The 12,054-nt window shown below is 39.7% G+C and overlaps 1 protein-coding gene across 1 annotated transcript in view; it reads left to right on the top strand.

The window, feature by feature from the left end:
• MGRN1 (mahogunin ring finger 1) overlaps positions 1–7,128 on the top strand; it is a 30,587-nt gene extending 23,459 nt beyond the window's left edge. Inside the window, exons 10-18 of the mRNA XM_053694638.1 lie at positions 71–139; positions 532–691; positions 771–880; positions 980–1,161; positions 2,274–2,391; positions 2,467–2,512; positions 5,008–5,094; positions 5,577–5,620; positions 6,307–7,128. Coding sequence (XP_053550613.1) covers positions 71–139; positions 532–691; positions 771–880; positions 980–1,161; positions 2,274–2,391; positions 2,467–2,512; positions 5,008–5,094; positions 5,577–5,617 — 813 coding nt within the window. The 3' untranslated portion in view covers positions 5,618–5,620; positions 6,307–7,128. The remainder of the gene's footprint in view (positions 1–70; positions 140–531; positions 692–770; positions 881–979; positions 1,162–2,273; positions 2,392–2,466; positions 2,513–5,007; positions 5,095–5,576; positions 5,621–6,306) is intronic.
• Positions 7,129–12,054: the final 4,926 nt, after the last annotated feature.

The raw sequence follows: 12,054 nt of genomic DNA, 5'->3' as shown, positions 1-12,054 counted from the left end.
TGGATGTGGCGCGTTGATATGTCTGGGTTCTGATGGTCCCCGCTACAGTCTGTTATTTTGTATCTTATAGGTGGATCGGGTCAGTTATCTGTTGCAAGAAATTTATGGCATTGAAAACAAGAACAATCAGGAGACCAAGGTAACAAATCCTCAGAGCGTCATACTCAACCGTACCAGACACCCCAAATGTCACCCCATAATGCTTTTATTACAATATTTTTGTTTATGCTACATGTTTTAACTTGACCCTGCAACATGCTAGACAGGAATTGCTTGATACATTTTATTTATATCCCGTTCTCTCAAGTAGCACAGTGAACCCCTTACAACAAGCCTTCAGAGTTTCAGCAGAACATTCTTGGAGGAAGCATTTTCTCATTGGTTGCTAAATTATGGGATTTTCCTCAACAAGACTTTATTTTTAAAGCCAATTGGTATAGTCAGCATAACCGTGAAATATATGAATGAGACGTATTTTGTAAAACATAATAAGATTTTTTTTTTTTTCCTAATTGTTTGTCCCATTTTCAGCCATCAGAGGATGAGAATAGCGACAATAGCAATGAATGTGTTGTGTGTCTGTCTGATCTGCGGGACACCCTGATTCTGCCCTGCCGGCACCTATGTCTGTGTAATTCCTGTGCGGATACTCTACGCTACCAGGCCAACAACTGCCCCATCTGTAGACTTCGTGAGTTTTGTGTACCTTTACGATTCATTGTGCAGGCACTGAGTGTACAGTTGTAACAATGTAATACTTTCTTGCACAGCATTTCGTGCCCTCCTACAGATCCGTGCAGTTCGCAGGAAGCCCGGGCCTCTGCCCCCTATTTCATTCAGCCCTGTGTTGGCGCAAACACTGGAACATGATGACAATAACGTGAGTAGCAAATTCGTGATTACTAGTTTAGTATACTAGCAGACTGCCTACTGCGCCACAGCTGACATACTCGCTATCCCCTGTGCTTTCTTTCTGTAGGGGGCTGATAATCTCCCTCCAGGGTTTGAACCTATTTCTCTACTGGAGGCCCTTAATGGATTACGGTCCCCTCCACCCACTGCTCCGTTGTATGAAGAAATTTCCTATAATGAGGGTCTTCCCACCCGTGTACCACCTGACAACACTCACCACAAAAGCAAGCACACCAAGACCCCCGACAGGTAAGGACCAACACGCGTTTCTTCTTAAGAAAATAAAATATATAAATAGGCAGCTTTATCATCACAGCAAAACTATAGGATCAAAACATCTTGTCTCAAAAATGTGGCCCTTTTCTCAGTGAATGAATAGGCTACTTGTCTCAGCTGTGTCAGGTTAAATAAACTGAGCTTGACACCGTATTTATCCTTGTGTAGTACCCAGTAATGAGGTCCACAAATCTGCTATGGAAATATCCACTTTCGATTAAAAGTAAAATATAATTCTAATTCCTTGGAAGTGGCCAGAACAGATCAAAGGGTCATGGAAGCAAAGATGAAAATGCATTATATTCTATGCTGTATTTTGTTTTTGTTCTCATGGTATTCTTTATTGAAGAGATATATAGATGGATCGCATGCACATATCTAGAGCACTGGCAGGAAAAAGTGCTGCCATCTAGTGCTCTTGCTAATGTATAACATTGATGCAAAACTGCTGCCATATAGTGTTGCAGACACGTGCACACTCCTGAGCGTACCTCCCTAGTTTTCAGCAAAGGATACCAAGAGAATGAACACAATTTGGCAATAAAGGTAAATTAATTTTTTTTTTTTAAATGGTATGATTTATTGCACTGGTGGTTTTCAAACCTGTTCTCAGACTTCCCTAACAGGCAACATTTTGAGGATATCTGAGCTAGAGCACAGGTGAAATAATCAGCTGATCAGTAACCATGGTTATTTTACCTGCTCTCACCCAAGGTAATCCTGAAAATCTGGCCTCTTAGGGAGGTCTGAGGACAAGTTTGTAAACCGGTGATCTATCGGAATCATGAATTATTATTTTTGGGGGGTTTATATCCCTTTAATATGGGCCCAGCTTTTGTCAGACTGTAAAATCATGTAGTCCTGGGACTGCTTCCTTATCAGTGGTTCTACTAACATGCTCAGGCCCATAGGTTTTGGATTTACAATACTGAGGACACATCTGTAATTCAGCCATGGGTTCTCCGTCTGAGAAAATTGTGATGATTTAAACGTTTCCCCTCTTTATAGCGTGTGCAAGTGCTCTCTCTGATAAGCTTTATGCATGTGCTTTCCTGCACCCCTCATATATATGTTCTCTTCCTCAGTGGCCTGCGGTCTCCTTCCTCTCCCATCCATGAGGAAGACGAGGACATGTCTGCGGTTTCTGACAGTGAACGTCCCGCTCTTCTGGGCTCCCTGAGCAGTGAGCCGTCTCACACAGAGGCAAGTGAAAACTTCTGCGTTTAATAGAGGGTCTTGGACGTTTCTTTGTATCATTTTGTAACTTTTGTCTTGTAGAATCTCTCTGCGGCTGGCACTCCTGAGATTGTCCCCACACACCGAGGTGAGCGCTAGATCGCACTCTCATTAAAGGGACATAAAAGTCAAAAAAGAAAATATTGTAATGTGTTAGCGCATTGTATTATTGCTCTACTGCATATAACTGTGTTTAACCTCTGCAAGGGATTAAACCTAAGTCAGCTCTACAAGCTACAATGAACTACAGGGAGCTAGCTGAACGCATCTGGTGAGCCAATGACAAGAGGCATGTGTGTAGCCACTAGCTCCCAGTAGTGCATTACTACTTCTGAGCATACCTAGGTATTCTTTTTTTAACAAAGTAAATTTGTTAATAGGAGTAAACTGAAAAGGCTTTTAAAGCTGCATGCTCTGTCTGACCCATGAATATGTAATTCTGACTTTAAAGGGAATTTTATGTGTACATAGAGCTTGATTAATGATTCTGTGGCGGACAGGGGAGCACATATTCGCCCCTGTCTGCCCAGCTTCTCCTCTGGAGGCAGCAATCCGCCACCTGCATTTACCGTTGCACACGAGCGCTCCAAATATTTTGTTCATGATTCAGATAGAACATGATTTTAAACCTCTTTGCAATTTACTTTTTATTATGACATTTCCTTCATTCTCTTGGTATCCTTTGTTGAAGAAGCAGCAATGCATGGCTGGAAGCTAGCTGAGCACATTAGGTGAGTTAATGACAAGACGTACACTCACCGGCCACTTTATTAGGTACACCTGTTCAGTTGCTTGGTAACACAAATTGCTAATCAGCCAATCACATGGCAGCAACTCAATGCATTTAGGCATCTAGACGTGGTGAAGACGACTTGCTGAAGTTCAAACCGAGCATTAGAATGGGGAAGAAAGGGGATTTAAGTGACTTTGAACGTGGCATGGTTGTTGGTGCCAGTCTGAATATTTCACAAACTGCTGATCTACTTGGATTTTCACGCACAAACATCTGTAGGGTTTACAGAGAATGGTCCGAAAAAGAGAAAATATCCAGTTGTGTGGACGACAATGCCTTTGTTGAGGTCAGAGGAGAATGAGCAGACTCAAATAACCACTCATTGCAACAAAGGTAGGCAGAAAACCATCTCTGAACGCACAACACGTCGAACCTTGAAGAAGATGGGCTACAGCAGCAGAAGACCACACCGGGTGCTAATCCTGTCAGCTAAGAAAGTCTTGGCACAGTTTGGACCCATTAGTACCTATTGAGCATTGTTTAAAACGCCACAACCTACCTGAGTATTGTTGCTGACCATGTCCATCCCTTTATGACTACAGTGTGCCCATCTTCTGATGGCTACTTCCAGCAGGATAATGCACTATGTCACAAAGCTCAAATCCTCTCAAACTGGTTTCTTGAACATGACAATGAGTTCACTGTACTCCAATGGCCTCCACAATCATCAGATCTCAATCCAATAGAGCACCTTTGGGATGTAGTAGAAGGGGAGATTTGCATCATGGATGTGCAGCCGACAAATCTGCAGCAACTGCGTGATGCTATCATGTCAATATGGACCTAAATGTCTGAGGAATGTTCTCAACAACTTGTTGAATCTATGCCACGAAGAATTAAGGCAGTTCTGAAGGCAAAAGGGGGTGCAACCCGGCACTAGCAATGTGTACCTAATATACAGGCACTAATCAGCTCACAGTAGTGCACGGCTGCTCCTGAGTTTACCTAGATATGCTATTTAACAATTTATATGAAGAGGACAAGCAAATTACATAGCCTTATTTAAATTGCTTTATTTAAAGGGGCCAAATAAGACTAGTCTATTCACTGTTGTTTTCTTTGCAAAACTTGCATAGTTTAGCAGTATCTTATCATCTTTGCTCAGACCAATAAGGGACAGGTATGTAGCAGGGTTGGGCTTATGAAGTTTACAGTTTGCACTTCCAATTCTCACAGTTGGGATAACCCATGATTTTTAGAGTTGAATTATAGGAAAAGTGGTAAAATAACTAATACGTACAATTCAACATTTTATTTATATACTGTCAGCACTTTAACTAAATCAGTGTGCAGCAGAAACTTTCAGTATCTGGTTTATCACAAAGAACCAGTGGGGGTTACAGCTTTTTTTTTTTCACACACACCTGTGTCTTCATTTCTTTTTCTGCCTGGTATCCAGTAAACTGTTTTTGGTCTTTATTTCTGTTGAAATCTAACTGTACAATCTTCTTTTTTTTTTTCCCCCCCATTAATCTTATGATACTCAGAGAATCTTTCTTTCCTATTGAGTGATCTGTTCCTCTATGTGACAAATCGATCTGTTTGTTTTCTTTTTTACTTTTTTAGCCACACGCCTTACAGTTCCTTGTTGCAAAGGCTACGCATCTTTGTAATCCCCCTGCCCCTACAAATGATGTAAATCCGTTATATTTCTGTCCTTATGCAGGGTGTTAAAAGCACAACACCATTTTTATAAGTTAGAAGTGAATATTATTTGATGCATGTAAACTAGATATTGAGAAGGATTCATGCCCCCCCTCACCTTGCTCCTTTTTTTGTTTGTTTTGAAGGTTCTCGGTCTCTCTCTTCAGAGGATGCACAAAATGAAAGTACTGAACCCCTCACACCAAAGGAAGATGAGACACGAGATGTGTTAGGTGGGTTCACGTGAAACAACCTCCTGTGTAACTCAATGGTGAATGAAGTTTTGTACCTGCAAATGGTCTTGATAAGCTGAACCTTCTGTCACAATCACTTTCTATTACCACCTAACTTTGTCAGCGCTACAACTCGTGCACTTTCTTCTAATAAAGCTGGTGCCAGAACCAATGGAAAGCACAAACCACGGCCATTTTTGGGATTTGTTTCACTAACAAATCATAGATCCTGAAGTTTTGCATTTCTGCTTTCAATATCTGATGCTATGTTCCATATACCTAATGCTGCACAGTCTATAGCGCTCGCCTAAATTGAGTCCTGATATTCTTTTATCTTAACAGACCGTTTTACTGCAGAAAATATCCAAAATCCAATGTTGCTACTTGTGTGAGGTTCATAGACCTGATCATGGGGAAGGGACAGGCTGGAAATCTTCACATATAGTCATTTTCTTACTTTACCTTCCTCCTTTTCCCTACAGCTCTGGGTCCTGACGCCTGCTCTATTGGAATTGATGAATGATGGGTAAGTGTATAATTTGGGGTTACCCTAAAAGAGTTAAAGGGACAGTCAACACAAGAATTTTTGTTGTTTAAAAAGATAATCCCTTTATTACCCATTCCCCAGTTTTGCATATCTAACAGTTATAATAATACACGTTTTACCTCTGTAATTATCTTGTGTCTAAGCCTCTGCTGACTGCCCCCACTTCTTTTGACAGACATGCAGTTTAGCCAATCAGTGCTCACTCCTAAATCACTTTACGTGCATGAGCTCAATGTTATCTATATGAAACATGTGAACTAATGCCCTCTAGTGGTCAAAATGTATTCAGATTAGAGGCAGTCTTCAAGGTCTAAGAAATTAGCATATGAACCTCCTAGGTTTAGCTTTCAACTAAGAATACCAAGCGAACAAAGCAAAATTGGTGATAAAAGTAAATTGGGAAGTTGTTTAAAATTGCATGCCCTATTTAAATCATGAAAGTTTTTTTTGGACTTGACTGTCCCTTTAATAAATAGACTGGACAGGCTTCTGCTTACAAGGGGTTAATTAACTTGCAAGTTCTCCCAGCATTTTGAGATTTAAGTAAATCCTATCCGCTGCACAGTCCCATCACTAATGTGTATGTGATATGAGTTTGTACAATATGCTGTGTAACCTGCCGATTCCTGTCTTATTGAATCCTGACTGTATCTTTCCTCTCTCAGGTGCTTGTTCCTACACAGAAGGCTGAATAAGTTCTGTGAATTAGCCTTTTATTCCACCCGTCTCTAACGTAATTTGCAGTCTCCAGTCGTGAGAGGACTTTATCGTCTCACCCCCTTCACCCACATTCCACAGGGGCCGTTAGAGGGAGCTCACACTGTGATTGTGTGAAGCCGCCTGTTGGGAAAAGTATACACTACAGACTGCCTAGCGCAAGCTTGATGTGCCATGTGACAGTTGCCTGTGAATAATCATTGTGTATTTGTGCCAGCTTTGTATAAACAGCCATATGCTTGGGCCTCTGTGCCAGCCTGCGTGTAACCATGAGCGTGGCACTGTTTGCCAGTCTGTGCATACAGCCATGAGCGTGGTGCTGTATTCTAGCCTTTGTACCAGTGACGCGTGGTGCTGTATGCCAGCCTTTGTACCAGTGAAGCATGGCACTTTGTGTGATATTCATTTCCATGCGTCTTCTGTGGTAGCAAAATACTGGCTGGGATGGACTCGCCAGGAAACAGAAGGAAATTGTCAGTTAAGCTATTTTTGTGCTTTTATGGCATTGAGACATGGAGCGCTCAGTACATCTGACACTGATCTACCGCCCCCCGTACAGAAGGAACAATTCCACTCCCAATTATCTAGATATTTATGAAAAAGACTACAATTTTTATCTGCCAGCGCCATGTTTTAATCTAGTGTGTAAATTATACGGAAATGAAGAAATCTGCGGATAGGGAAATATTTTAAGATGCACCTTTTTAAATTGTTTTACTTTTAAGCATTTTTTGAACTTAATAATAAATATTACATTCTAAAAAAAATAACCTTTGTGTGCGTTTAATTTTTAGGGTAAAACAAATCTTCAAAGTCCTGGGATGGAGGGAAAGTGATTTATAAATAGCTATGAGTTCAATGTATTTTTAAAATAAAATCTATATGTACTCACAATAAGAAGATGTTTTCCACTAAAGGGAAATTTAATATATTTCAGCAATTGAATGGATATGAAACTCAAATGTTCTTTTGTGATTCAGACAGAACATACAATTTAAAAAAAAAAAGTTTCTAATTTTATTTATATTCTCACATTCGCTTTGTTCTCATGGTATTCTTTGTTTAAGAGATACCTAGGTCTGTGTCGAGCACTACATGGTCATTGATAAAGTTACGTCTAACGAAATGCGTTTGACTCACTCGCATGTCTCGTGGTGTTGTGAGTTTTCAATAAATGTGCTTTGGTTTTATTGCGCACCTGTCTGATGTTCCTTCGCTGAGTGAGAGGATTATTTGTCTATGGATTGCATCTATTATGGGGCCGTGGTGAAGCCTTGTGTATCCTGGGCACCAGTTTTGGGAACTAAGAGTTCCGGAGGAAGTGTTTCCTGTGAACACATGTAGCGTAAAGAGTGCTGACCCCCGCAGAGCGCATATGCCTGCTTTTCAACAAAAGTTACCAACCGAACAAAGAACATTTGATAATAGAAGTAAATTAGAAAGTTGTTTAAAATTGTATTCTTTGTCTGAAACTGACATTTTGTGTTTTATGTCCCTTTAAGCACAATCTTGAGAAAGTTCTACATACAGAATATGTTTTTAAAGCATTTAGACAGTCATTTTTGTCAGCAAAAATGTATATTGTTATACAGCCCAGTGCCTTAACCCATGAAAAGACTTTCGAGTATACTCCTTATATGCTTTGTTGTGTAGCATGTCATAGGGTCAGGCTTCTGAATTCTGTGGCACGTTCTCCAGTTTCCTTGGGTCAATGGAAAAAATAAAATCACAATTTTCAGTTACATTACAGAATAACAAGGTGGCAAAATATATATTACAAAGTTGGTTTGCTCTGCTCAACATTACATGGGGAAATGCATTTTGTATTTAATGTACAATAAAAAAAAAATTCTAATTTAATTTGGTTATCACAATGACATTGTTCTTTTTGTATCCTTTGTTAAAGAGCATGCTTCTTCTTGGTAGCATGCATATATATCTAGAGCTCTATATGACAGCAGTTTTGCCACAATACTTTTATCAATGTTATACATTGTGCAAACACTGCTGTCATCAAAATAAATAACATTGTGCAGTTTTGCTTCAGTGCTTTAAACGATCAGCTGGCACATTACACAAAGATAGTAATAATAAAATGTCTGATAAAGGGGTCAACGTTGTAGGGCGTGGGGAAGGAGGCTACATTGAGATTGAAGAGGATTTGCACGTTACAACCAGTATTTGTGCTTTAAATTGACTTTAATCTCAAAGTGTAATCCAACATAAAATGCTTGTTTAATGAAGATATAACTATACTGTAATAAAATGCATTTTTTATGATTTTACTGTAATATCCCTCCTGAAATTGTGCTTGTTTCGCACTCCGTAGTGAATGCTGGAGATTCGTACCTGGCTACATGCTACCCAGTGATTGCTTAGAGCAGTGCACAGACTCATTTATAGCTAGCCCAAATTGGCTACGGTCAAGCGAGATAAGGGAGCATAACCACAGGTTTCCAAGCTGTTTATTTTTTATTTGCAAAGCCCTACACACTTGTTGCTAACTAAGTAACAAATGTCAGTTTTAATAAATGTATTCTGTACACAAATCTTAAAGAAACATTGTACAGTATTTTTTTCCCCTTTAATGTTTTTCAATAATCTGTTTTATCTGCCGTTATTTACAAATAGCTCCTTTACCTTTACTTTGTTATTGCAAGTGTGTTTGCCTGTTAACCCCTTCATGCCTGGGGCAAGTGGGTTGCCTGTTAACCCCTTCATGCCTGGGACAAGTGGTTTTCCCGTTAACCCCTTCATGCCTGAGGCAAGTGTTTAACATCGGAACAAAGTTCTGATGTAAACACCTGCTTGAAAGTTCTGATGTGAACACTTGCTTGAAAAATGAAATTGTGTGATATACTGAAAATACTGCAGTAATCTATGTTAACAAGAGCCAGCAATAGAAATCAACCTCCCAGTGGGGGTGGGAGAGACCAGTCCTTTTGAATGGGTGCTACTACAGCTGATTTAAATACAATTAATTCTTATTAAATGTGTCCCTGATTACATTGTCTCTTTATTTGTTGATACACACACCGTATAAATAAAAAGCTAGTTATAATGTCCTTATAATCTGGTTTAGCATTAAGTCTGTTTAAATTATAGAAACAAATGTAACAGCTGAATTTGGAGAGGATAAGATAGATGAAGATAGAAACTAAAAAAAAGGGTGATAGGTTAATTTGGGAAAGAGAGATCTAAGTTTAAGCACATATAGAATAAGTATAAGCACATATATCATCATAAGCACATACAGTATATAATAAATATAAGCACATATATCATCATAAGCACATACAGTATATAATAAATATAAGCACATATATAATACGTATAAGCACATACAGTATATAATAAATATAAGCACATACATAATAAGTATAAGCACATATATCATCATAAGCACATACATAATAAGTATAAACACATATAACATTATAAGCACATACATAATAAGTATAAGCACATATATCATAAGCACATACATAATAAGTATAAGCACATATATCATCATAAGCACATACATAAGTATAAGCACATATATCATTATAAGCAAATAATGTATATAATATGTATAAGCACATATATAAAACGTATAAGCACATATATAAGTGTAAGCACATATATGAATAAAAGCACATATATAATACGTATAAATACATATATAAATATAAGCACATATATAATAAGTGTAAGCACATATATAATACGTATAAGTACATATATAAGTATAAGCACATATATAAGTATAATCACATATATAAATATAAGCACATATATAACATGTATTAGCACATATATAATACATATAAGCACATAATATATGAAGCTTTGGGAATATTTTTCTTTCTCTGGATCAAATGGAACAAATTTTTAGAAATGTTTTGCTTCAGAATAGAAAACTGTACTCCCCCCCCCCCCCCAAATATAAGAGCAAACCTACATAGGCAAAGCTATGCAAACCAAGGATAAGAAAGGGTTAGTTGCAGAGAACAGGACAATAGTGTTTTACAAACAGAGAATGGTAGGTATGTAGTAGGGCTGTACGATTAATCGTGGATGCGTTTTTAAAAACGCAAGAGTATGCAATTTTTTACCCCCGCCCACTTTGACATCACTTATGACTTAAACGTGCCCGCCTTGCGACATTGAGCCGACTTATTGGGGAGCGCTGTGGCTGATGCCTGTTACAGGGAGGGGGTGCGCTATGGCTGATGCGTGTTACAGGGAGGGGGTGCGCTGTGGCTGATGTAGGTTACAGGGAGGGGGGCCGACTTACCAGGGAGCGCTATGGCTGATGTGGGTTACAAGGAGGGGGGTGCGCTGTGACTGATGCAGGTTACAGGGAGGGGAGGTGTGCTGGGGCTGATGGTGGTTACAGGCAGTGCTTATGATGTTAAAGGGGGTGCTTATTGGATGGTTACAATGGGAGCTGATGGGACTTATTTGGGTTACAGAGGGGGGCTTATGGAGTTTACAGGGGGTGCAGGGTTACAATGGGAGCTGATGGGGCTTATGTAGGTTACAGAGGGGGCTTATAGGGGTTACAGGGGGTGCTGAGGTGAAAATCGCAATTAAAAATTGCAACAGAAATATTTCATCAATATTTAGTAGAGCCTCCTTTAGCAGAAATAACAGCCTCTAGACGCTTCCTATAGCCTGTAATAAGTGTCTGGATTCTGGATGAAGGTATTTTGGACCATTCCTCCTTGCAAAGCATCTCCAGTTCAGGTAGGTTTGATGGTTGCCAAGCATGGACAGCCCGCTTCAAATCACCCCACAGATTTTCAATGATATTGAGGTCTGGGGACTGGGATGGCCATTTCAGAACATTGTACTTGTTCCTCTCAATAAATGCCAGAGTAGATTTTGAGCAGTGTTTTGGGTCGTTGTCTTGTTGAAATATCCAGCCCCTTCGTAACTCCAACTTTGTGACTGATTCCTCAACATTATTCTCAAGTATCTGCTGATATTGAGTGGAGTCCATGCGACCCTCAACTTTAACAAGATTCCCAGTACCGGCACTGGCCCCACAGCATGATGGAACATCCACCAAATTTTACTGTGGGTAGCAAGTGTTTGTCTTGGAACGCTGTGTTCTTTTGCCGCCATGCATAATGCCCCTTGTTATGACCAAATAACTCAATCTTTGTTTCATCAGTTCACAGCACCTTCTTCCAAAATGAAGCTGGCTTGTCCAAATGTGCATTTACATACCTCAAGCGACTCTGTGGTGTGTGTGCAGAAAAGATTTCTTCCGCATCACTCACAAAGTGTGCTGAATTGTTGAACGATGCACAGTGACACCATCTGCAGCAAGATTATGTTGTAGGTCTTTCGATCTGTGGGCTGTTTTTGACCGTTCTCACCATCCTTTGCCTCTCCGATATTTTACTTGGCCTGCCACTTCTGGCTTTAATAAGAACTGTGCCTGTGGTCTTCCATTTCCTCACTATGTTCCTCACAGTGGACACTGACAGCTTAAATCTCTGCAACAGCTTTTTGTAGCCTTCCCCTAAACCATAATGTTGAACAATCTCTGTTTTCAGGTCATTTGAGAGTTGTATTGAGCCCCCCATGTTGCCACTCTTCAGAGGAGAGTCAAAGAGAACAACAACTTGCAATTGGCCACCTTAAATACCTTTTCTCATGAATGGATGCACCTGTCTATGAAGTTCAAGGCGTAATGGGCTCAC

The sequence above is a fragment of the Bombina bombina genome, chromosome 11 (assembly GCF_027579735.1).
Source record: "Bombina bombina isolate aBomBom1 chromosome 11, aBomBom1.pri, whole genome shotgun sequence".
NCBI lineage: Eukaryota > Metazoa > Chordata > Amphibia > Anura > Bombinatoridae > Bombina > Bombina bombina.
This window is presented reverse-complemented; position numbering and strand designations above follow the sequence as displayed.